This window comes from Alosa alosa, chromosome 11 (genome assembly GCF_017589495.1).
Source record: "Alosa alosa isolate M-15738 ecotype Scorff River chromosome 11, AALO_Geno_1.1, whole genome shotgun sequence".
Lineage (NCBI taxonomy): Eukaryota > Metazoa > Chordata > Actinopteri > Clupeiformes > Clupeidae > Alosa > Alosa alosa.
The window spans coordinates 16,347,926-16,375,400 of NC_063199.1; the positions used below are offsets into that span (position 1 = coordinate 16,347,926).

At 39.8% G+C, this 27,475-nt stretch overlaps 2 protein-coding genes across 5 annotated transcripts; both read left to right on the plus strand.

The window, feature by feature from the left end:
* Nucleotides 1-1,187: 1,187 nt before the first annotated feature.
* On the plus strand, nt 1,188-15,605 carry LOC125303711 (cAMP-dependent protein kinase type II-beta regulatory subunit). Its single transcript, XM_048257596.1, has 11 exons — nt 1,188-1,718; nt 3,702-3,737; nt 8,986-9,038; nt 9,195-9,278; nt 9,687-9,793; nt 9,971-10,124; nt 12,192-12,293; nt 12,413-12,487; nt 12,727-12,795; nt 13,094-13,229; nt 13,506-15,605. The coding sequence occupies exons 1-11, from the start codon at nt 1,454-1,456 to the stop codon at nt 13,637-13,639; spliced, it is 1,215 nt and encodes a 404-aa protein (XP_048113553.1). The 5' UTR covers nt 1,188-1,453; the 3' UTR covers nt 13,640-15,605.
* Nucleotides 15,606-16,198: 593 nt separating this feature from the next.
* On the plus strand, nt 16,199-25,612 carry hbp1 (HMG-box transcription factor 1). 4 transcript variants are annotated; one of them, XM_048257394.1, is made up of 11 exons: nt 16,199-16,251; nt 17,569-17,749; nt 18,108-18,327; nt 18,619-18,739; nt 18,842-18,953; nt 20,084-20,199; nt 20,475-20,631; nt 20,915-21,059; nt 21,439-21,732; nt 24,191-24,332; nt 24,627-25,612. In XM_048257394.1, exons 1-11 carry the CDS (start codon nt 16,237-16,239, stop codon nt 24,642-24,644), a joined length of 1,521 nt encoding a protein of 506 aa, XP_048113351.1. In that variant the 5' UTR covers nt 16,199-16,236; the 3' UTR covers nt 24,645-25,612. The 4 variants fall into 4 exon arrangements, with proteins under 4 accessions (XP_048113351.1, XP_048113354.1, XP_048113353.1 ...); XM_048257396.1 differs by lacking the exon at nt 16,199-16,251 and adding an exon at nt 16,488-17,444; XM_048257393.1 differs by lacking the exon at nt 16,199-16,251 and adding an exon at nt 16,488-16,818.
* The last annotated feature ends 1,863 nt before the right edge of the window (nt 25,613-27,475 follow it).

Consider the following 27,475-nt stretch of genomic DNA (forward strand, 5'->3'; position numbering starts at 1 on the left):
AGAATAGCTATTGCAGTTTTACTGTGCAGGCCTGCGTTAGACTATATGAGCAATGCATACTCCCTCAGATGGAAATATTAGCCTGCAAGGATGTACACAAGGCTGGGTTGATGTTGCCTGAGCAACAGCCCATTTGGGCTGAGCGGAGCAGCACCTTTGGAGGGGGGATTCTTTTATTTTTCTGTTGTGTTAATACAAATTGCCCACAATTGTTAAAATTAGATCTAATTACTTTGTATCATCCAAACTTGTATTACTCTGTGGGCATACCGTGGGATGCAGGGATGGGGTGCCCAGGCCATAAAAAATACACTCATGCTGTGCTGTTAACAGCTCTTCTATAATTGGGTCCAATGTGTTTATATCCCAAACGTTCAACAGTTGCCTAAGCTGCCTCCTTTTGTCAAACTGTATGACTGAAAGTGTCCATGCATAACGCATTAAAGCATTATTAGGCTAATGTAATAAAGCATGCATTATTATTATTATTATTATTCTGTGCTGTTCAATCATGGAAATGAGATACTGTATGATACAATCAAACAGGCCACTTGGTGTTGGGTGATATTGAAATGTAGCCTGACATTGTAATGTTGTGGGCGGGGCTAAATTCGACTGAAATTCATGTAGCCTATATAGGCCTACATATAAACTCATCTGGGTTCAAAGAGTTTTTGTTTGAAGTTTACTTATAGGCCAACATAGCCTATTATGCTGTCTAACAAGTAGCCTAATTAGGCCTAATGAAGGACCAATCAGAAGAGACAATATCCTAGGCCTAGCTACTACTTAATAATATTGTTGGTTAAATAAATTCCATATATTTTTATTATTATTTCAAAGCAATATTTAATAAAATCTGGCAAAATGTAATAGATGACATCTGAAATTGAGCAGATGAGAGCAACAGCCCCTCAGCACGTCCCTGGGAGGTGTAGCCTAAAATGCATGCTCTTTTTTTCCATCTTTGCTATCCACTCAAAGAATAGCTGTTTAGTAGCCAATGCACTCACAACATGATGATATGATGTCTGGCAGCACATTACGTTCCCATGTAGAATCACCCTAGGACCTATGTATTTAAACTCGCTACATCGACTCGCAGCATATATTCTGCAGCAGCGGTTTCTGCCATTGCTGCGGATCGCATACGCAATCCTTGGATGGGTGGTTGCCATGGTTTCGCAGGTCACATGCGTGGGTTTCCTGTAGCCAGCAGCAAAAGATGCTAGCTACTGAATTCACTGCCATTTTCATTTTAGTAAATTGCGGGATATCGCTGAGCAAATGGGACTAGCTCCATGGCAATGATGAAAATTCATATATTTTTGTGTTCTGATTCCATTTCGTCGTAAATTACGTTCTATACTCTTAACGTGAGGATAATCGAGACAATATTGCATTTGACACCGACACTGTATTTCACTCGGATTTCTCTGGACTCACATCAGGAATGAGTATAGAAATCCCAGAAGGACTGACGGAGCTGTTGCAGAGCTTTACCGTGGAAGTGTTAAGGAATCAGCCAAGGGACTTACTAGAGTTTGCCTTGCAGTATTTCACGCAATTGAAGGAGAGTGAAACCAAGGGGGCCGCGTTTGACAATGACCAAAATTCGGCCTCAAGATCTGGGAAAGCAGTCAACTTTATCGAAGAAGCCATGCAAATCGATTCGGAAAATGGAGAGGAAGAGGAGGATGACGACGAGGAATTCGTAGGTAACAAATATCCCACGATTCATACTATGATTATCGTCGGCTATCATAATAAGTATATACCTCTGAAGATGGGTCCTCAAAATTGATATTTGCCAGCTCCATTCAAGATCATTGCAGCCGACTGATTCCTCAATATTGTGCTTCGCCTATCTAACCCTTGCATGTGCGCGTGCCATGAAATACAATTATTTATGCCAATAATACAAGGTGGGCATGAAGCCAGCAATTGTTGTTCTAAAAGCAGATTGTTTGGTCTAGTCTTGGAACTTGGCATGTCTTCGTGAGCAAGAGCATTAATCATCGATGGTCACCGCAGCCCGATGTATCATAGCCTTCTTCAGTATGCACCATGCATAAGCTACAGGCTTAGTAGGCCCTCTTTTTGACCTAACTGAATTTTATTCTCTAAGTGGATTCATCGGTAAATGTAATACCATGCCAGAAGAAATGGTTGGATTCCACAGGCTAATCCTGCTTTCTCTGATTTGCATCATATGTGACCGTAAACCATTTGAATTCCATCTGGCTCATTATGAACAAGGTGACAGTGGCAGTGGCAAAACCTCCACGGCTAACGTTACATCTGTAGAGCATGTTATTTCCTCCTTCGACCGTCATCCGCATCCTTTCATCTACTTCTTCATTTCACAGTAGAAAAATAGGTAGTCTACAATGCAAATAACAAGACTGGGAACAGCAGGACTAATATGGCTGCGATGTTAACCTTACATTTACACTACCAGACTGGACTGTCATATGACATTAGGCTCTGGCTGCTGCTCCGACGAATATCTGCAAATGATTTTGATGCTGCCATTCAGCCTTGGACAGCAGGCCTGACTTAGGCTATGCCTCCTTGACAATTAGATGTTTTAAATTGAATGACAGGAGATCTATATTGCACCACACTGGGGTTTAGCAGTGTAATTTATATAGGCCTGATAAATTCTAAGATAGCGTTTGCATTTGAACCTTTATGTGGAGCTACCGTATCTGGCTAGCACAATATTCATGACTAGCCACCAGGATCATGTATGTTTCATGCAGAGGGGCATTGTCTCAGTGCTGAGTGCATTACATCAGATGTGTGTTTGTCCTTCGAATTATTCACATTGTAATTCAGGAAAAAAACATATCAACTTAAAAGGGCAGTGGAGTGTTTCATCATGGCAATTACAATTTGTATTAGCCTACAGTGAATCATGAAAGACAATATTTAGGAATTGAATAATAATAATAATAATAATAATAATAAAAAACAGCCAAACATGAATGTGTCCAGTATGCTTCAGAGCCTAATAACTGATATGGCCAGCAGCAGCATTCTGACCAGCAGGTTATATATATTCTGTATTTACACAGTCAGTGCATTCACTATCATTTCTGCACTGGATCAAATCATGTACTGTATTTGTGGAAAAGTATGTTAGGATCTCTGCTTGATATAAAAATAGCATTACTGCACTGTTCAACAGGGAGTGTGAATCATTTAATTTCCGTTTCTGTGTCAGGCTTGTACCCAAAGGAAACTACCTGGCATAGTGGCGTCAGCCAACTGTTTTCTGCAAGGACAGTAGGGAATGTCGCTTGCTGAGGGAAGCCTGCCTTGTAGTGACCATTTGGTGCTTTTGTGAACAATCTTTTTTACAAGTGATGGTTTGGCTGGCTGACCAATCAACCAAGCTTTTAGTACTGTAGAACTGTCAAACCACTGTTAGCTCTGGTTAGCAGTTGGCATACTTAAGTTCACAGGTCTTTTTCTCTCCCCCTATACCTGAGAATTGTGGATTGCTATCCCCAATCACCCAAATGCGCTAGAAGTTGAACATTGAAATTCAGCCTTTATCCATAGGGTGATCAACAAAACTGTTATTGGTAGGTGTTTACACAAATTGCCACAAAGAACACACATTCTAGAACACACATTCTAGGTTCTTTGAGTTCTTGTACATTGCTCATTTTTCTCACTCTCTGTATTTGCAGCACCAGTGATCAACAGGTTTACAAGAAGAGCTTCAGGTGAGACTTTAAGCCTTTAGGCCTATTTGTTTTCCTCTGGTCTTTTTTTAATCAGCATTCTTCATCATCTTGTTGCCTGTGTAAAGTGTTCTTTCACTTTAGTACTATCTAAACTGTTACATTTATGAGGTGGTCTCATCTGAAAAGGAACACAAGAAGATCATTGTTATCAGTTGGTGCAATTTTTGAATATATCTCTGTAAAGTATTGTTTGTCTTTTTGACAGTATATTTCACATATATTTTTACATTAGTAGGTATTAGGTAAGTGAAACAATGCTTGAGTTTGATAAGGTAAGCATCTGTAGAAGTCTGGTTAAGTCAGGACACATTGATTGCATTTTATGCGGTCTAATTGGATTAAAATTGGGCAAGGTGGATTGTGAATGACTTTTCATTACTAGATTGAGTATTGTGATTATGTAAACTTAAAATACCATATAGTGTTGGATAAAGCAAATATAAATACGGTATGTGAATAGTTTTTACCTTCTTTGACAGCTGATTCTGGTTTACCAATGAAAGCAGTACCTCTTTATCATGTCCTCAACCACTCCTGACTGCTTTCTGATTGGTATAGCAGCAGCAGCAGCAACAACAACAACAACAAGACTCAAGTCTTAGTTTTTTGTTTCTTGTTTTCCAGTCCCAGTGGACACTGACCTGGGAATACAGTATGTTATGTTATGGCCTTAACCAGGCTATGGGAATACAGTATGTTATGGCCTTAACCAGGCTATGTCAGAAACAGGCATGATCGTTACATTTAATATTGCAGGAGAATCGTCAGCATGAAACATTTCAGCTGTTAGAAGTTTGATTTGATTAATGTGTGTCAAACCACATGCATACAAAACTATAGGTAGTCACACTGTGAAGTAACAGTGATACTAGATAACAGCAGTTACTGAGGATGTCCGTGGTCAACCAGGTTAATGGGATAAGAGCGATGCTTATTTTGATCGGAAACATGCAGGGACGAAGAATTGGTGTGATGTTTTCAATTGTCTTAAGTTAAAAGTGTGGTAGTCACGATGGAAATTTTAATTTGCCTGATGTCAATATCAGCAGCAGCTTGGTCGTTGCTTACTGTGCACATTGACTGCAGAAAATGTGCAATATTTGTGTTTGGGCTATATGACTACTTTAAACTGCTAATGATCATGTTTATTCTTAGTATTGTATGTGCTTTGGAAAAAAGCATCTGCTAAGAACCATAACCATATTCTGCTAAGGTAAATAATTGTTTGCGGAGTACATGGTCATATATATAAGTGGGCATCAACTATTCAACACAACAGCAGATCAGTTGAGTTGAACACATGGAAGTATACCATATAGGACAAAATAAGATATCAGTCTGAAATCAATCTCATAAAATATACTGAACTATAATAACTTTAACCAAAATTGCCCAGGAAAAGGCTAAAGGTCTTTGGCAGCATTAACTTGTGTGCTATACATTATATAGAAACAACAACACACGTAATCAAATGCATTTATTTACAAAATTATCAAAAGTAGAACATGTTTGTGCGTGCAAATGTGCATATTTTGTCAGGTGCATGCCAGGATGAATGTGTGTGTGCCTGTGTGTTGATTTGTTCTGCTTTTGTATGTTCCATGTGTGCATATGTGCATGCCCATTAACAGACCTGTGAGGTCAGATACAAAGCAGGGTGTAAAGCAGGAGCCTATGTGAAAGTTGAAAGTGCCAGGTTTGGAAAGAGGATGGTTAGTTGTCATGGAAATCCTACATTAGGTATGGAAAAAGCCAACTATAAAATGTGAATCCACAAAAAAGATATAGAAATATATATTTTTTATTCTTTTATAATAACAATAATAGAATTTACTGGACAAACTAAATTAAGACATTTATATCAGCAAACGTTAATCAGTCGTAGGCTTAGCTGTGTTCACAAGTTATGCCAGCCATAATGCCCAGTTACCACCCCATAAAAGGGTTGTGCCGTGGTGTGCTGTGTTGTTAACTGGCGATTTAGTTGGTGGTTGATGAGCCTGAGCCAGGCTTGAAAGAGTTGTGGTTATCTCATGGGGAAAGAGTTTGAAGCAGCATTACACAACATTTTATACTTCCTGAGGTAGGCTTTGTTTTATAGCTGTGAAGCTTTGGTATGTTCCAGAAAATGATGTATCATGGTATATGGTCATATTGTGAGGACACACCTGTCATGTCTTGCTGCCTAGGGTATGCACTGTGCTCCAGGATATGAATCTTGTGTGTGTGTGAAAAAGTGACAAAACTCTATCACCACAAAAGCACAAATAAATTACAATAATCTTATGGAGCCTCATTTATTTTGCCAACTTGGGGATGGATTACTAAGACGTGAGTGAAGAAGAATGCATGTTGTGCATAATGCGATGCAGATGCAGCGGGAACAGAATTAGACATGGAGGTATCCTAGGAACTGAAGGAACTGCTTTGGGGAAAGGTTGGATGACCATGTAATGGGTCTGAGGACATGTTTGCTCTTGAGTGGCTGCATTTAGTTGTAACTAGTCATGTGATTTGATGTAGGCTAAACACTGAGGCTTGAAGTCTTATGAGACCGAGTTGGCAGTTAAAAGTTGACATATTTAAATAATGGAAGAGACAACACCAGCTATGCTTTATTTATTCAAGTGATGGTAATGCACCATAGATTTAACAAAGCACAAGTTATGATGCATATGCAATTTTAGTTTTCCTCCATGATGATCTTACCAGCCTTAGGAATGTCCTGCCACACCCATTCCCATAATACTCAGCTTAACATAATTTGCTGGAGGACTACCATAGATTTATACACTCTATGACTATTGCAGTCTTTCAGGATATTGTCTGTTGGGGTAGTCATTGTTTCTCAACAGTGTACCCAAGAGCTACACCAAGTAAATAATTTTTTGGCAATTCTATTTCTGTTGTTTTTCAATTTCTATTTTATATAATTTGCTCTTTGTTGTTGTGATATGACCTGCTACTTTTCTATTCAGTAAACAAACATTTGTTCCCAGTTGTACTGACAAAGCAGAGGATATAGTGAGAAGTGTGTGATGATGAAATGTGCAGGATTTGCACAGTTAATAAGTTAAATGGGAGACAGGGTTAACAGGGTTCCAACCCTCTGAGCCAAATACTTGGTTGACATACTCATTCGATTTGAGTCATCCTGCAATTTTTTTTTTGACATAACAAAGTTATAAGTCTGTTCAGTTGGACTTAAGTGTGTGTGAACGAGACTTGAAATCATCAATACATCACATAAAAGTCTTATTTTCTCCCTTCACAGAAGGACAGAGGAAGCTCTGTTCATTTGAACTGTAAATCAGATTAGCCACAGACTGTCTTCACTCTCATCCTCTCCTTTGATTACACTTCCGTTCGCTCATAAAAAAAATGAATCACCATAATCCTGACCCATTACTGAATATTCAGCAAAACCGCTTACCTTTGCAAAGCCTGGGACATTCATACTGGCTGCTGTGGGATGACATCAAACAAAGTGCTTGTTGGGCTGGGCCCCCTAATCTTTATACAGAAAGGGAGTTGTTGCCTGAGACAGTGCGGCTACTGCTGCTGCCAACCTAAACAGTGGTAGTGATAGTGGAAGAACAGGAGCCATCCGTGAGAACTCCAGGGTATTTCAACGTAGCACTAACTGATTTCGACGCCATCAATATGCAGACTGCTGGAGGGTTCCCAAAAAAACACTTAGATCTGTGCTTTCATAAATGTGTAAGATAATATGTTGTTTGTTTCAGGAAAAAAATTAAAATGAAAACATTTTACTACCTTTGATCAGTCATTGTATACATAATCATATCAACATAACCTAATTATAGAATTGAGCCATTTTACTGAATGCTGCACCCTTTCTTCTCATGGTGTGAGTATGGTCCCTTATTTGTAAAAAGGTTTTTCCTCAGTAAGCTTACAGATGTTTGTCTGGGCACTCTCATTCATTGTGAAAGTAGAAATGATGCCACATTTGTATCTGTTTGTTATGAAAAAATGTGCAGGAAGTCCCTCTGGACTTCTTAAGCCTGTTTAGATGATGTTAAAATGAATTAGTATTTCTATATTATTTAATGTTAATGTGTTTGTATTGTAGACGTTTTGTATTTGTTTTAATTTTGTAGTTTTTCAATTTGTATTGTTATATTGGTAATAATAGGTTTGTTAAAAAAAAGATATACCAGTACTGTTATTATCATTAATGTTAAATATATTATTTTATTAACATCAACAGCCACCAAAAAATCATTTTAAAGGAAACCGCTAAAAGTTGGATCAAGTTTAACAGTAACTTAACAGACATTTTTCAGATTTTTGGAGAAATTGATATCAGGGAAAGCCATAATGTCCGGTAAGGACAGGTTTAGAGGACATGTTTAAATGTCCCCACTGGTGTTCTCTGTCACTCTGTCACTCATCCTCCTAGCCTCCAGATGACAGCCCTTGTGTGGGTGGACAGTGACCCTCTATGACTACTGAGAGATTGTTGTTATTTTAAACTAAGTGTGCAACATCTCAGTGTCGGTCTCAAATAAAAACAATAGCAGGTCAACAGTAGCTAGAAATCTGCTCAATGTTTAGTACAGGCAAAGACATGTATTGTGGCAAGCATGCACAACAGAAACTATCCCACTGTGTAAATATATGCTGTAATATCTCTTGTTTTTCTAACAGAATTATAAGGGTGTCTTGTGTCTTAGAAATATTGATGAATCATAATGTTCAGATATGGTTCCACTTGCAAGGGTTAACCAGTCAGCAAAATGGCAGAACCACACAACTGTGGACAGGACAAGTAGGTCGTTTTCCATCTGTTTGTGGGCCTGGTGATCCCTAGTGTTGCTGCGTTGCATAGCCTGTGCACTAGCGGATGATGATGCGACATGCTCCTGTCTCTCCGCTCCGGCCCGGGTGACAGTGAGGGGGCAGATGAGGCCAGCATGTTAAGCAGGGACTGCAGCATGGGGCCACTGTACGCAGTGCAATTCACCAATGGGTGGTCTGTGGCAGAGGGAACTTTGTTTTGAATGGACATACAGTATTAAACCCAGCAAGGGTGTTTCTGAATTCGGCCCAATTTTAGTTTGGTGTGATGTGGATCATTGTAGCAATGCAGTGTTACTGCACCATGTAATTATACCTGATAAACAGTGTTAGTTTGTATAAAGAGGCTTTCATTTCCCTGTCATTGCACTCCAGTCTACAGCCTGTATTTTCTATCCTTCAGTGTGTGCAGAGGCCTTCAACCCGGATGAGGAGGATGATGACAAGGAACCAAGGGTGAGCTCCCTCTTTTGGTAGCGAGTATTGTATGCAAATGAATATCAGAAAACATGCTAAAACAATTAAAATCCTTATATACTGTACGATATGTTAACAAGAGAATTCCCTCTTGAATTTTCATTATATTTTACCAAATGCTTTGTGCTGTCCCAGACCACGCACCCCAAAACAGACGAACAGAGGCACAGGCTGCAGGAGGCATGCAAAGACATCCTGCTGTTCAAAAACCTCGACCCGGTGAGAGCTCGTCCGTATGTGTGGCGTGTGACCCAGTGTTCTCCCAAACACAGCCAGAGGCCAGAGGACTCTCGGCCCCCGACACATATTTATTTACACACTCAGACATGATGAAAGAGCATTAAAGGTAGAGAACAATGGTGGGGGGGGAGGCCGGCTAATGACCAGGGCTCAGTGACCTGTGCAACCTTTGGAATATGTTGCTTTCACGCTAGACATCGTGCTTAATTAACCATGGGTTTGCATATTTTGGGTTCGTCCGTGAAGCCGTCTGTGTGCTCCCGAGTGCATTGTTTGTTTGATGGCAGTGCTGCTGCGCCAGGGCTTGACTTGTATGGTTTCCCTGTAGGAAGAGAAAATAAACAGTTGTCTCGGTGCTGATGCCTGGGTTTTGTCTCACGCTTACAGGAGCAGATGTCCCAAGTCCTGGACGCCATGTTTGAGAAAAGAGTGGAAGTTGGAGAACACATCATCGATCAAGATGACGATGGGGATAACTTTTACGTCATCGAAAGGTAGGTGCCTTTGTTGTGTACTTTGTGTAACACCAAAACAAGACTGATGTAAGGCAGTATGCAGTTGTCATGGTGATACATGGGCAGTCCTTTATGCAAAGCAAACTCAACCCTAAGGAGGCGACAGGACTGTTACTTAACTCATATGTTTCCTTGTTGTCTTTTGTCCTGTCTCAGAGGGACGTTTGACATCGTAGTGAGAGCAGACAGCGCTGAGCGGACAGTGGGCTCCTATGACAACCGTGGAAGTTTTGGGGAGCTGGCTCTGATGTACAACACCCCAAGGGCAGCCACCATCATCGCCACCTCGCCTGGAGCACTCTGGTGCATGGTGAGGTCGTCTGCCCTGCTGGCTGCGTTGTCCTTAGTTGTCCACACAATTTAGTTAGCATGCATCATGTCACAGCAATGAGGTTCCTCTTCTCTTAAAATGAATGCAATTCATTTTTTGGTTACACTTTACTTGAAGGTTTCTACATAAGAGTGACATGACATGTCATGAACGTGTCATAAACATAAACAAGTCATAAACATTTATGACATAACACTTCTGTCATTAAGTGTCATTCTGTTTTTGTCATGACAAGTTATAGGGTTATGGTTCATGTCATAACAGTCATGTGTTCATGACGGTATCATGTCACTCTTATGTAGATACCTTCGAGTAAAGTGTATTTTTTACCCCTGATATGCAGTAGCTAATGTAATTGCAATATGTAGATCAATTTTCCAAATTGTGTGCCATGAGCAGGCTTGGAATTTCACCATTCTGGGGGCAAGGCCACTTGGCCTTCAGTTGGGCATATTTGGTGGGGGGCACAAAGGCCACATGTCAGGGCACCAGGGCCAAAGTTAACTATACAGTAGGCTAGTAGGCTATAAAAATTATCAAAGTTGTATTTAGCCTATTCACTGCAGTATACCTGCATCACTGTATGAAACATTACAAAAACATGAAACATGACATATTACATAAAACTGTAAATCATCTGATCATCTAATATTTACAAATATCTAGGCTATATTTAACATTTATTTTATATTTGGCATGTTATAAAATCATGTATTGAACGATTTAAGCACAGCTCAGCTTTAAGAAACTCAAATAGCTTAGATGCATGCTTAGCATTTTGTGATCATTAAGGCTACTTTCACAAAATCTTAGTCAGCTGTCCTCTGATTTACCGATATGTAGGCGATATTTGTAACGCTATTTGTCGCTATTTGTAACGCTATTTGTCGCTATTAGTTGGACGCAAAGCAGAATATTGAAAGAAGGGGGCACCAAGGCCACCGTGGCCTGTAAACCTCTGATTTTCAAAGGGGCATCACGGCCAACGCAGGGGGCAACGACGGCCATGGCTGTCGTGGCCGCCGTGAAATTCCTACCCTGGCCATAAGGTTTTTTTCCATTGCCCTTAACGATCATTGACAATTTACCTGAAACTGTAAGCTATTGAAATCATATTTCACGAAATTGGTTTTAATCCTGACTATTCAAACTGCCGTTTTGCCGTTTCATCCATCTTTTGTTGATACGATTCATATTGGTCAGGGAATGTTACACTCACGTGCAACTAGCTGCCAATCAAACACCTCAACACCTCAAACACAGAACAACATAGCTGCATGCATTCAGAAGTAGCAAAAAGTTGCCCGTTATGTCATGCTTTGTAGCTGAAGTTGCCCGTTATGTCATGCTATATTAGTCTCATGCTAAATAGCTGAAAGGCAATCTGCCTGAGCATGAGCCTGACCCACCCAAAATAACAAATAAAACAGGGCAACAGACAGACGCTAGGCTACAAACAGACAGACGGCAACAGACAGACGCTAGGCTACAAAAAGACAGACAGCAACAGACAGATGGCTACAGACAGACGCTAGGCTACAATAGTACTTGAGCTGTGGGTTCACGCAGAGCTTCATCACATTATGCATCATTAGTTTTTTGGCAGCAGGGGCGATAAACAGCAACAAACTTGTTATGTTGTGGTTTTTGTATGTTTATCATGGTGGTGTGCTGTGAGATTTTTTCATAGCAAACAGTGTGTCGCAAGAGGAAAAATTAGGGAAATGCTGATGTAGATAATGTTAAATGTAGATACTTGCATTTTGACATGTCAGCGATTTTGATTTTTTTTTTTTTGAAAAGCATGTTTATGTGGTGTCATGCAATCATTGGTCATTTCATAGAATTTGGAGAACAAATCAATGTACTGTAGTTCCAGGCGTTTATGAAAGTAATATAATTCTGACTACAATCTTTGCTTCCTGAATAGCCTCTTTGATAGTCAGTGTGGTGTAATCTTTCAATCACTTCTTTTATAATATAGCTCCCTCTGCTGGATCTGATCACTGCCATGCTGATTCTATGATTGATTAATCATTTTTACAGGACCGGTTAACATTCAGAAGGATCATTGTGAAGAACAATGCCAAGAAGAGGAGACTGTATGAAGCTTTCATTGAGACTCTTCCTTTGCTCACGTCTCTGGAGGTATGGCTGCTGGTCTCTTCCTTGACTCTTGTTTTGTTTTGTTTACATGTTTTTTATATTTTATTTTTTATGTTTTTGCCTGCCATGAATGTCATGAATGATACTGGTGTCTGTGGCAGGTATCAGAGAGGATGAAAGTGGTGGACGTTCTGTCCACTAAAGTCTACAGCAGTGGAGAGCGGATCATTGCTCAGGTATGATTAAGTGGAGTTGATTTAACTATTGAGCGACATCCCAGGAACTTTTACAAGCTCCATCAATTGAATTTCACTTGATGAACATTATGAACATCATCAATGTTTTGTTCCTAGATTTTTTCATGCGTAGGTGCTTGCTTGTGTCCGTGTTCTGATGAGTAATGTGTATACAGACGTATGGATGGACTGTAAATATTTGAGACCTTATGGCTTATAACTGATACATTATTTTGTAGGGTGATATGGCTGACAGTTTCTACATTGTGGAATCTGGCCGTGTGAGAATCACAATGAAGCACAGTAGGGTAAGTCGGAAAGTCTCTAACTGTATATTGACAGAATGACCATTAAATCTAAAAAAAAAAGAATATGTCGAGAAGTAAAATAGAACCAGTGTGTAATCATTCCATCTATTCACTATGAGCGAGTATCTATCAAATTGTTAATCTAATGGTGGCCACACAACTCCTGATAAGAATTTCTATCAAATACTTTTGAAGAAATCTGAAATTGTGCATCAGAGGGAGAGTCTGCACAATATTGGAATCTTTGCGGATTTTAAGCTTGTTTTTATATCTGTGTGGTTACTTTTTCTCCCACCAGACAAAAAAGGACACAGAAGAGGAAGAAGTGGATATCGCCACCTGCTCGAGGGGACAGTACTTTGGAGAATTAGCTCTAGTCACAAACAAGCCACGAGCAGCTTCTGCATACGCCATGGAGAATGTTAAATGCTTAGGTATAGTGCATGGATGTTACTTTCTTCTGCACATGTTACTTTCTTCTGCTTTTACCCTCTTTTATAAGTGATGTCAGAGAATTATAGATCTCTATACTGACTATTATAGATCTCTATACTGACTATTATAGATAGTCAAAGATACAGTTGCTTGCTTAAAAATCTGGCGTATTTTCACCCAATTCCTAAAGGAAGGAAGCTCTAAATACAAATTCAAGGGTTCAAGGAATTAATGTCCTAAATGTTTAGTCTCACGTTTTTTGTTGTCTTTTGTAGTGTTGGATGTCAAGGCATTTGAGAGATTGCTCGGCCCCTGTATGGATATCATGAAAAGAAATATCGCAAACTACGAGGAGCAACTGGTAACCCTGTTTGGAAGTAACACAGATATTGAGGAACAAGATGCATGAGTTTAAAGAGATGAACCAGGACAAAGAAGCTGACGATGAAGATTTTGGCCACAGTGCGGGTGCCAGATGTCTTGTAATTCCTCTTACTCTTGCAAATATTGTTTTACATTCACACAATGTGAAACAGTGTACATCAAAGATAGCGATTTAAAAGTGATAAGCTCAAAATGTATGTGTACTTCCAGAAAACAGAGGAATTTTCTCACAAGGCAGTGTTCATTTTGACATTTTGAGCATAACCACCATGCTTGTATGACAATGTAATGCTCATGTTTTCACCTCTTGTTCACAGTTCACACTATGTTATTTTCATGAAACATCACATAGACACGACTATGTTACTGTTAACTGATGACACTTGTTAATATAAGGGCAGTTCTGTATTTCAGGACCGTTGGTGTTACTCATTCTCATGATCTATATCATTTTTTCCTTCTGTTCCAAACTCATGTGCCAAAGGTTGTGAACTCTGTGAAACGCTTGTTGTTTTATGTGATCTTCATGCTTCAAAGTTTGCCTGCCAAGCTTTTTGCATTGGGGATGAATCTTCATTGCAACAGTTTGTCTTTACAAAGATATAAATCTACAAGGGCCCTATGGCTTACATTTTAATATAACATCCATGTATGAAAAATGTGCTTTCCCTGTTTATGGGCGAGATTTTAATTTGGAGACAAATTGCATTACCTGCAGTGCATTTACACTGTGCTTTGTGGTTTTTGAATCTCAAGCACCTCAAATGCAGTTAAGTAAATATTTTGTTTTCGGCTTTTGAGCTCATTTTACTTTGAATTGTCACTTATGAATTCCAACATATCTGAACAAGAATACTGCAAAATAGTTTCACATTATGTGACATGGAAGAGATTTGGTAGTAACAATGCTCAACAAGTTAACAAAAAGGGTAAAAGACTGTGTTGGGAGATATAAGTGAACATGTTTATATTGCACTTTGATGCTAGCCTCATAGACAGGTACTTGTTGTGATTGCACATTATCTTTAGTCAGTTTTTATGTTTAAAATGTCATGTTTGACTCATCATTGCCAGTTTAGCATATATCACCAGTATAGAGTTGTTATTGTTGATAGTTTGTTTATTTAAAAATGTGAAATTATTTCATATTACATTTTAAATATAAGGGCATAGCATAGTGTTGTCATCACCTGACCTTGTTAGACTTTTTTTTAATGTTTTACACACCTCTTTATTACCACACATACATTACCACAGGACTTGGAACATTTGATATGTTAAACACAGCTCTCAGTGTGTGTCAGTGCTTTTCTGCAGACAAGCATGAGATGAATATGACAAGCTAATATAGCTTGTCTCTGTCTCATGTAATAATGAACATATCTGTCCATAAACATTAAGTATGTCCCTTTTGCCTTTGAGGTATTATTACCTTGCTTCTTACTTGCAATACTGTAGAGTTGTTAGTTTTCATTTCTACTGTGCTTTCAACCAGTACTGCTCCCCATTGTCTTCAGTGTATTAAATTATGACATTTTTGTGGCCAGTCTTAAAAACGCGGTTGTAGTTGTAGCCATTCCATTCGAGGACATTGCTAAGGTTATTTATTATCGTCTACCTCTATATAAATAACACAACACCTTCACGTGTTGCTTTTCAGGGCATGTCGTCTCATCGAAGAGCAACTCCCACTGATAAACTGTTTCTTTATTTTTATGTGCAGTTGTCATGTCACCTTAGAACTTGGCTTGTTAATCTGCCACTGAATTGAAACCTAAAATTTAACTGACTTTTGAAATTTACTTGTTTTGAACCACCATTTTCTGTCAGAAATATTGTTATTACAATGGAACTGTGTGTTGGCAGTGCTGTTTAATTTAATGTAATGAAGCTCAAAGGTCTACAGAGGTCTCTTAATAATGCCAGAGTGTAATATGTTGTCAGTTACATTTAACTTTCCATGAAAATAAACTTGTTTTCTATTGAAAAAATCCCCTTTCTTTTCTCACTCTCCTGCAATTGCCTGATGGGATACACATTTCGTTAAGGCAAGAGGGAAAAGATCTTGTTAACCTACTGTGATCCCACTCTTCTACAAACCCTTTCTTGACGTCATACTGTATTTAACCCATGTATTATGGCCATAAGATTATAAAGACAGAAACCAGTGGTACACTGACCATCGGGCTTACTGGGACGATTCCTAGACTATCACGGTATCTGTGGAGCTGGTGGACATATAAATATATTTATGCATCCTGCTGTTACTACATTGCCCCTTTGTCTCACAACATGCAGCAAGCAATTACAACTATCAAATTTAGAATTCAGAACAGTCAACTGTCCACAAGCATTTAATATGAGGATGTTATAGTCGGTTGATCTAACAAAGAAAAAGCTTGCAGAAGCATCATCCAATAAAGGTCTCAATGAATCTAACGGGCGTATACAGTCAACCAATGACTGTTTCAATAACAAACCTCAGCATGTCTTATGTTATGTATCACGGACAGACCAATGGCCATCCGTAGCTTTTTTATTGACGCTAACGTCATCCAATGGTGTAGTGTTTCTAAAAGTAATCGGTCCCACCCCTTCAGCGGATGCCAGAGATACTCGGTAATGGCGACAGGTTTGGTAAGTAAGAAAGTTAGCAATAGATCTCTTTTAAACAAAAGAATGACAATCCTAACCGAAATGAGAAATCAGAATTTAAGTTATAGGTTATGACAAATGTGTTGCTTGAAATGACTGCTATGTTTTTGGTCGATGGCAAATGACAAGTTGATTAAGATCGATTTTTTTCATTGTGACGTTTGTTGTTTTGGTTGTAGCTAGTTAGTTGCTAGCGAGTTCGCTGGACAGGTAGTTAATCGACCTGCAATCTCGAAAATACGTTGATACGCTTTGTTGTCCTTTAAAATGTCTTTCGACATTTTGTTTCATTCATTTCAGGGCTTAGAACGAAGGGGCTATAGAAGAGTGCTCATGTCTCAACTTGTTGACATTCTTTTGTTTACAAGTTAGAAGCTCGCCCCTACATTTTGGCGTTCCTTTTTGTCAATAGCCTGTTCAAGGAGCAACAATTGTTTTTTTTTACTTGTTTGAATCTAACATACGGTTTGGATTGATTACAAGCAGTCATGTATTTTGCGAACAAAAGACATGACACCGTCGTTGAATTTACGATTGGACTGCTTCTATGTTCGTATATTAGGCTACGTTATATATTTATTTAATCGCCCTTTGCTCAGTGAAAACTAGCAATGTATGAATGAATGTTACTATCGACCCAGTCATCTCACGAGAATATTAACTGTTGTCGTCGGTATTGTCTATTTTTCCATTGTATCTCGATTGACAGATGTGAATGTTTTCATTCGACAGGATTCGACCTGCCCAGAATCAATTCAGTTTTTGTTGTTGTTAGAAATTGAACCGACGTGTAAAATGTGACTGTGGAAAAATATTGTTAAGCAAAGATATATTCGAAAATATGTCAGGCTAATTCATTTCACTGGAATGTTCAGTTTAATCCGACTGTTATTGATCTCGTCTTGTTACGCAGTTATGAATGAATGAATAGGGAAGCGCATGCGCGAAGTTCTTAAAGTTTATAAACAAGCCTTGCATGCAAGAGGTCACATGACAGCTCTTTTTCGAAACGAAGACAGAACGTACGCAAACAAAGAACTTAATTCACAGAGTTTTGCCCTTTCTTACCCAAACAAATTGTCGTTGAGGCCCTTTTCATTCGTTTAATTGAAGTCATTTCGCATATTTGTCAAAGCAATGATACTTATCACGAACAACACTGATATTTCGATATGGTTCGTGCAATTGCAATTTTTGTTCGTGGTCTTCAGTCGTTAATGACATAATAATACAATAAATAAGTAAATTAATACATTAACGTTTATTATACTTATGTTTCACACGTCTTTTTTTCGTCAGTCAGGCAAACTGACATGGCGTAATATGGTGTGGGAAATGAAAACTCATTCGGTGCCAGAGAGAGTTTTGGAATCGCAGGTGGAGACTGTAGGTATGGATGAGGCCTTCGACATGCTAAAGTGCAACGAAGATCTGCCTTCCTCTCCAGGATGCCCTTCCACTGAGAGTCACATGGAATATGGTAAGCTATTGCATAATATTCTTGATATCAATCAATCAGATGAATGTTGCACATTATTGCATGTCCTGACCTAATAAATATGGCTCAGCATACAGTTCTTATCAGAGAAAACAATATTTGAATATTTGATACATTCTCTCTGTATGTGCAATAACCCAGTCTGACGCCGTTAGCCTAGCATAATTCACTGGAAGTGGATTAGACTAGTTAGCCTATAACTCCCTTTTAGCTACAGGTCTTCAAATGAATTATGCTACATGTAAGTTAGGTTAACCCAAGAAGTTGGTGTGTTTCTTTAAGATAACAAAATGTTGTGGATATGAACTTCTGAAGAGCTGTTTCTGTGTTAACTGTACAGATGACCTTCCGGAGCTGCAGGAGGTGCAGGAGGACCAGGCCTCTCCGAGCGTGTTCCAGGTCGAGGCAGGCGTGTCACACCAGGAAGGCCCTGGGGAGGCCTGGGGCAAAGGGGTGGATGGAGCCTCCTCCCCTCACACCAACACCAACTGGCTGGCAGAGCTGGCCAACATCGCCACGAGCCCACAGAGTCCCCTGCTACAGAACGCCCCCCACAACAGGTCATACATACAGTTACAAATGAGTTATAATGGCTAATTACGTCATTTAATAAAGTAAGGTGTCATGCCCACACCCATGCACAGCACACTTGAGGATACATATGTCACATAGGCATGGTACTGAAACCGATTACATAACAATTGTTATTTCAAGTGCATAGACATTAAATGGATCATGGCATTTTCTATACACATGGACAGTCTTTGGCTGGTATGGCGGTAAGCATATGGAATGTTTATCATACCTTTGGTCTGATTTCCGTTTGTTTGTTTGTTTGTTGTTACCCTCAGATCCTCCCCTGTGCACATCTTTGCCACGAGTAACAGTTTACATTCCTACGCCCGGCCCCCCCAGGCTTCCAGTGCCCCGAGTCCGGCCCGGACCCATATGAGGGAGCGCAGGCGTGTCAGGGTACAAGCCTTCATCCCCTCACAAACACCCCCACATCCACCCTTCTCACACTATTTGTGCTGTAAATGTGACATTTGTGTCCCTTTGAATGCCACCCCTTAGGCCAGCAGCGAGTCAGAGTCTGGTAGCTTCTGCATGTCCTCGTTATCAGACGATGATGACATGGGATGGTCTCACTCTTGGCCCTCCACAGTCTGGCATTGCTTCCTAAAAGGTATTGAATGGCACAACAATGGGGCCCTCTTAAACATATACTTACATGGGCACACTAAATTGGCAAAGGAGTTTTGTAGTAACAAATTGAAAGTTTGACTTTTTAACCTACATTTATGTTTATAATACTTTTATTACCTATATATTGAGACCTTCCAGACCCTTGAAATCATCCTAATATTCACAAGGAACATTGCCTTTGAAATAATGCATTGACGAAAATGTAATTGACTTTATAGTGTGAATTGGGTATTTCTAGTGAAAACCATATAAGCCTAGATTTGACATATCCTTTATAATTCACCCTAATTATACAAATGTTTTCACAAATGTGGAAAAAAACACGCAATATCCAGGCAAACTATAGTGCCTCTGTACTACTCTGTTACTAGTGCCATTTAATCCTCAGCGTCGATCTCCCCCTGGCTTGTAATAGGACGTAAAGGTTTAAAGGTTAAACCTGTTTTCAAAAACCACACTGATAAAAAAATGTGTGAGCAATCAGAGGCATGTCATATTGGACCACAGAACATAGAAAATGTGCTGATCTGTTCTAGCGTCTCCTAGTCAGTACAGTGGGAGTGATTGAATGAACATCAGCCATTTTATGAACTGATATCATATTAATAGAAACAGCCCCCCCTATTGTTCTAACTGTGGTACTGCAACTCATAGTGCAACTCAAAACATGAATTGCGCAATTGCCTGGAGAGGGCTGACATATACATGTAAATACTTCTAAAAGTCATGCATTTCTGCAAGTCTTTAAAGTCTTTTAACAACCAGGAATGCTTAGGAAATATAGATATTGAAGAAATGTTTAAGAAAATAGTTTTGAATCAAAAGTAAAAAATTGATGTGTTTTATGTATGTTTTTCTTTATTTTGAGATTAGATTAGATTCGATTTTATTGTCATTGTGCAGAGTACAAGTACAGAGACAACGATGTATGGAATCATAGATTTTATTTTGAAATAGGCAGAAAATGTGTTCATTTGATATGTAGCTTAGCGTAGACAACTGTCCTCTGCTATGAAAATCTCCACCAAACAAGGACTGCTGTCAGTTGAGACATTGTATACAATTACAGTATATAATGATAATAACACATGTGAACTTAACCTTTGTCAGGAACTCGTTTGCGCTTCCATAAGGGCTCCAATGTAGAGTGGCAGGATGTTGAAGACTTAAGCAACTCAGACGACGAGTCAGATGATGAAGGAGGAATGTCATCCATCTCTCCAAAGGTAAAGAACAGCAGCTGAAGAGCACTTGCAATAAATGGCCATTATTTGAGAGTGCATGTCTCTAGAGGCTTGTGGGGAAGTGCTGTTGGCTAAAATTAGCTTCAGGCATGATTCATTGATGCATTACTGTTCATGACAAGCCATTAAGAGAGCAGTCTATTGAAAAGTCAAAACCCAGAGAGAAGAGAAAGAACCAAACCAATTGCATTCACATCTACTGCTTGAGAGCAAAACGTCCCCCCTCAATACATTTGGTATATTTCCTGTTTTTGCAGGGCTATGGTTCAGAAGGTCTGAAGTTGGTGGCATTTGAGGAGATTGTGTCCTTCGGCCAATCTGCACTCAAATTGACCTTTGACCCGGGCTCACCAGAAGATGGCCTTTTAACCACTGAGTGCAGATTAGACCACCCCTTCTATGTGAAAAACAAAGGTATGGGAGTCATGTCTCTGAAGAGGCAAAACTGAAGGAGTTGGTGCAATGTGAATGGATGATTTGGTTTAGTATCTGACTCTCTGCGAGTGTGCAGAATGCAGTATGTAAGTAGTGTAAGTAGGTGATAACTAATAGAGAGTGCTTGCTATCTCTGACTGAATGCAGTAAGTAGTGTAAGTAGGTGATAACTAATATAGAGTGCTTGCTGTCTGTGACTCTCATGCGAGTCTCACCTGTGTGTGTGTGTGTGTGTGTGTGTGTGTGTTTGCTGTCTGTACAGGGTGGTCCTCCTTCTACCCGAGCCTTACTGTGGTGCAGTATGGAATCCCCTGCTATGACGTGCAGGTGGGAGACCTGTGTCTACCTCCAGGGCACAAAGATGCCATCAACTGTGATGACTCTGTTGTGTTTGACACATTCAGAAGGTACAGAGTGGGTTGGGAAATGAGGGGTGTGTGTATATGTGTGTGTGTGTGTGTGTCTGTAAGAGAGAGGGAGATTGAGATGTTAATGTTTGACTTACAGTTACAGCTATCAGCATTTTAACAGGGTGGTACAGTTATCCTTTTAGATGAGATTATAACCTGTTTTGTTTGTGCATGTTATGAATAGAGTAGAGGGTATATTGGTGCAAGACTTACATTTCGTTCTGGCCATTTAATTACAGTAACGAGCCATGCACTGCCATTAAGTAATAGGCATGTGAGTGACAATTAACTCCTGAACTTGAGTAACAGTTCATAATAGTACGTGTGTGTGTGTGTGTGTGTGTGTGTGTGTGTGTGTGTGTGTGTGTGGATACAGTTATGATTTCACCCCTCTGGACTCTTCGGCTGTGTACGTCCTGAGTAGCATGGCTCGCCAGCGCCGGGCCTCCCAGTCAAGTGGGGGCGCTGTCAGCCCAGACTGTGACAAGCTGGGCCGTGACCAGGAGCCCTCCAGTGCTTCCCACAGCAAATCCAATCGCGGCCACAACTCAGGAACAAGCAGCAGCAACACCACGCCCACCAAATGCAAGCGGCCAATGAACGCCTTCATGCTCTTCGCCAAGAAGTATCGTGTGGAGTACACCCAGATGTATCCTGGCAAGGACAACAGGCAAGTAACTCAAACTCCCACGGGGAGCTCATTTGCATCTTCTCTAAGATACAGCTAACAAAGGAGAGGATGCCAGCTTGAGAAGAAACACTATTCCCAATTGTCATAATTATAAGTTCATTTAGAAGGGTTTTGACAAGGCTTGTTAACAGTCATGCCACTTTTCATATTTTTCAGTGTTTCGCCCAACCCAGCAGAAGTTTTATTTCTCTTATATAAAACAACTGTCTCTATCCGCTTCCTTCTCCCAGCTCACTGGGATTACAGTTTGGAACAGATGTTTGCAGAATTAGCCATTCTGAGCAGCCCATCCATCAGTGAGCAGCAGGAGTGGCTAAACGCAATAGTGTTGAAATTATGAGTTTACTGTTTGCTATAGTGCTAAGGCTAGACAAAGCAATACTAACTGTAAAGCAATGCTAGCACACCTAGAAGAGTTGAAGCAGGAGCAAGAAGAAAGTGTAAAATGATTCATCAAGGGAAAAATACATTATTGCTTTACTACCAACAGGGTTTGGTATAAGCCAAATATATCAGCTTCCAATGATAGTGGCGAAGTTGGAAGCATAGAAATCCCATACTGGTCAGTGTCCAGTGGCTTCAAAATGAACCCTACACCCATTAGGATACAATGACTGAAAACAGCCCTCAATGGAGAGAGGCCTCTCATACCAGGGTACAAAAAAAATAAGACCTTGTCATAAAGAAGATGACTAGCGTTTTCCACTGTAATATTAGTATTAATAAAGTGTTACTTATCATTGACCAAATTCACTCAGATCATTTATTTTAGAAAATTATGTGTCAGTGTCAGTGAGGGTCACCTCAGGCCACTGAGTTGGATATTCTGGTGATATTCTGGTAGTCACTGAAAAATGCTCAGCTTGGTTTTAGAGTCTGTTCTGTGTAGTCATAGTTCACTTACTGTACACGGGAAGGGCATGGTATTTCTTCTTAATGTATCTTATTCTTATGCTAAGTTCATAGGTAAGCAGATTGTTGTATTGTTATAAAAGACAAAAACTAATGCAAAATGTTGTGTCATTTTTATCTTCTCTAAACCAAGCTGACACAGAGTTGTAGTCAGAAAACCATACACCCTCCTGAAGTTTTAGAGTGAGCCATGACCTTTAACCAGTGAGAAGCTAAGAGAGGCTGTTTGGATACTGAACCTCAAATTGATGGATAGGTGTCAGTGACCTAAGGGCAGCAGGGGATGAAGTGTTATGCTGAAAACTGTGGCTAGCACTATTCTCTCCAAAGCCTGGTAGAATGGAATATTAGGCCTAAACAGCCCACTTCATAATCAGTACTCTTGTTGCTGTTTGGCTAAAATGAAAACAGTGATTGCCCATGGTTCCTGTTATTGATTTTGCACCTGCTAGCAGGCAGTAGCTGCTGCATATAAATGGAAACAAACAAAAGGCATTACATGTCAGTGGCGTAGCAGAGACTAGCTCCACAGCTATTTAGAAGGTATGGTTGGGGGCCATTCATGTTCTGTCAACAGGTAGGTGTGTGTGGGAGGGGTTCCCTCATTCATTGCTCTTCGAGAGTTCATACCACCCCTGAGGGGGAGTAGCTCTCAGCCAGCTGGTGATTGACAGCACAAGGAAATGAGGAGCGGGCGTTTTCCAAGAACCATCGTGTGGATATTTAGAAAGGCAGCTCAGATATCTCATAGCAAACAAGCAACACATATTTTTGTCCCACAATCCCTTACATATACAATAGACCAGACTCCAGTGATGTGTGTGTGTGTGTGTCTATGTGTGTGCATGCGTGTGTGTGTGCGTGTGCGTATGTGTGTGTGTGTGTGTGTGTGTGTGTGTGTGTGCATATCTACTCTGCTTGTCGGCACAGTGAAAGCTAGAGTGACATGTTGATTATGAAGGCTCTGAAGACTCATGGGCTGTATGTGTGGAATGCTGCAGAACCATTAGCTCACACAGCCAAGACAGCAGGCTTGGTCAAAGACCTCTGAGACTGCACAGTAAACAGAAACTTGGAGCCTAAGTAGCTGGGCTTTGTAATGGAGACACACAGACTCTGAAGAGAGAGACCACTGATCTGTGCAGCCATTATTTAATTCTTATATTAACATTTATTGTTTATGTGTTCAGTACATTGGCAATACACTATGAAGTATATTACATGCTGAAACTAAGGATTTATAATGTAGCCATTGGCGTTTGACAAAAATATTTACTGGATGTTAATATAGTGGTGCTATTCTAAGGCAGCATGTTTATTAAACTTAAAAGACATCATTAGAAGTGATCTTTATTAATGTGAAGATTTTTATCTTGATGTGGTTTTTGACTGTTTCGCCTATTAGGCCTAGGCATCATACTGTTTCCACATAGACCTTTAGGGACAGATTAATTGAGTGCACTGCAGAGGAGAGACATTTTTCATGCACACCTCTGACTGCTGCCCTTTGCCCTTTGGCCCACAGAGCCATCAGCGTGATCCTTGGGGACAAGTGGAAGAAGATGAAGAACGAGGAGAGGAGGATATACACCATGGAGGCCAAGGCTCTAGCGGAGGAGCAGAAACGCCTCAATCCCGACTGCTGGAAACGCAAGAGAACGAACTCGGTAAGAGCCCTGCTACTTATGTGTGTGAACACATGCAGTATCTAGCAGCTTTTTTAATCAAGCTGTTATATCCAGGTGACTACTATTGTGTGTAAGGACTAAAGTGAACTGGCACAGAAATACTTTCTGGAACCCCCAGATGTCAGCCTGTCGCTCTCAGCAACCTGGTTTCATATCAGTTTTGTAATTGGTTAGTTTTGCATGCTGTAGTCTACTGGAGGAATGCACAGGATCTGTTTGTACACTTTTGTGTGCAATGCCTCCAATGGCTCCTTTCATACTTCCCTTTTACAGGGCTCCCAGCAGAACTAGATGCCCATATGGGGCAGGAGATCATCATGGAAACGTGAACTGGACAACAATAAACCGATCCCCTCTCTCCTGTACGATCGACGAGACTTAACTGTGATGCTGAATACACCTGCTTTGTTTTAAACAAAACAACTTAATCCAGACATTATGCCGATAAAATGTTATATAAAGAGAAAATCAAATGCAAACCATATTAAGAAAACATGTAATCTAGTAACTAACAGTGCTTATATATTTTCTTATGTTTTCAGTGACATAAATGCCTTATACTTCCAAAGTAAGAAATCGCTCAGTACTTTTTTTCAGGTAAATTCATATTTCTAGGCTTGAAACCTGAAATCCTGTGGTGCTACTATAGATGCTGAAGGACAGAAGTCAGACAAATGTCTATTTTTAAATGTAAAAAGGGGAAATTTTAGATAGCTTTTGTTGCAGCTGTTCATATTAATTATATTGGTATAACTCAATATCTTGCACATTGACTTGGTAACCCGTTAAACTTTGTATTCTCTGACAGGCTGACGGGTTCTTGTATTAGTAAGAGATACCTGCTCAGCATAGGCCATATACGTGTGTGTAACTAACCGCTCTGCCATAAGACGATGTATTATTATATACATGGGGTGGATGCACACACTCCCACACAGCACTTCAGGGTCATGCCATCACTGTAAGTGTTTTTGTTTTTTTGCACTTTATATACATATAACCTTACATAAAACCAATAAATGTATACAGCCTGAACTTTTGTGCTTAAAAAAAAATACAAACTTTATATATCTAGCTGAAATATATCCTTTTTTGACACAATCATGGCCAAACTGTATAGCTCAATGTTGTGCTCTGCAGGTTTGCCATTGCATTGCATTTATAAAAACGTTGTTGATATTGTACAGGTCCACGTTCCATGTTAAAACTCTTGCACAAACTATTCTTGTATTATAAATAAACATTTGAACTTGCTATCATCTCACGTGTACTGTTCTCAGTATTTTTCAGAAGGTGGAAGAGATCACTTGTGAGCTCATCTGAATTTTGTGTTTTTGCTTTTACTTTGGGTGCTGTTGGTCAGGTTGGAGGGACTTTCCTTTTTTCCTAAATTTGTCTGCGTTCAGAAAAAGAAAAAAAAACCTAGCAGATGAAGCCTGTGCACAACTGATCTGCATGTCTTCTTATGATCCTCTTAAGAGGCTGAAGAAAAAAAAACTCACTAACTCATTCAGTTGTTTGCTCAATCTCACTTTAGAGACGGGCAGAAGAAATCTATGTTTTTTCTCCAATTTGCCAAACATGCAAACAAAGAACTCAAACGACGTCCTTATTGTACTGTGCTCCACATCAGTAAATCTGTGATCTCTTTGAAGGTTTAATTGAATCTTTGCAACACTCAAGACCTACCTTGGAGATGAAAGAACACAAATTCGAAATTGATAATCAGTTTTGTGAGGTACAGTTTCTGAGAAGAGAAAAAAAAAGGAGAACTATTAATCGAGTTGAGTATAGGATGTACAGTTAGTGCAACAATGTAGCTAAATTACCCATATTCCATTCATGGAAAATGCTGTATGGGTCTGCATTTTCCTATCATTTATACTGTTGTAAAATCACCAAATACATGTTTATTTAATGTACAGTTCTGAATGTCACCAGTAGGGGACACTAGTATAACATGTATTATATCTCCTATTTCCTATTGTGCTTTTTAGGATGAAAAATGTTCTAACACTGACATGGATTCCTCCCAATTACCAATAAGCAAAACACCCTGCCTGTTTTTATCACTGTATAATCCCAGTAAATGAATACGCTTGTTTTGTAGATCCTTGTATGAAAGGGGATCATAGACTTCTGTTGTAGGAACAGAAATGTGGCTGTGATTTCCCATGCCTCAGCGCAAAACTAAATAGTAATTTGATGTCATGCATAAAATATTCCTGCTAGCAAAAGGATTTTTTTTTAAAAAGCAAGAGACTGTTTCCAGGGGTTGCTATGTAACACTTCAACAGTTTAAATAGTTCAGTAGTCCTCAACACTATTACTCATATTCTCTCTCTTTCTCTCTCTCTCTCTCTCTCCCTCCCTCCCTCCCTCCCTCTCTCTCTCTCACACACACACACACACACATACCCACAGAACATACCATTTCCAGGGCATTTTTAACCTTAACAAGCATCAATATGATCTCTCGTCTCATTGCTGTCTCTGTATCGTTGGATATGGGTTTTGACTTCATCACTTCCACCCAACATCCAAAGACAACAAATCAGATGCTGGGGCTTTGCACTCTCATAAATACATTGTCATGTATGGTCCCACACACGCTGACACACACACACACACAGAGAGAGACCAAATAAGGATGTGCAGGAATTTCCCAGGGTCCATCAGAATACACCTCTCATCGTCACAGAAGGGCACCATGTGCTTTTAGCGCTTGGAAAGGGCAGAGTGTTGACCTCTCTACTCAGTGTTGGCCAAGAGGGCTTTTTTAGTAAAAGCCTAATCAAATATAAATGGACACAAGAATCAGTCTTCCCTCAGTGTTATCTAAAAGTGTCCATCCACAAAGGCTTTCTCTAATACCAGACAGAGCACTCAGGAAACACTGAAGTTCTATGCAAGTGCAACCTGCGTTGTGTATGACTGCACTGATGGACTTATAGGAATGGTGGATGAGGTGGTTTATTTGTCATATTTGCATGGGTTAGCAAATTCAAACATGGGACATGAAAATCTGGTCCATCTATAGCAGTTATCATTTTTCTTGCATGGGGTTAAATTACTACTATGCTTTACTAAATGAATAAATTAATAAACTTCCTAAAGTCAAT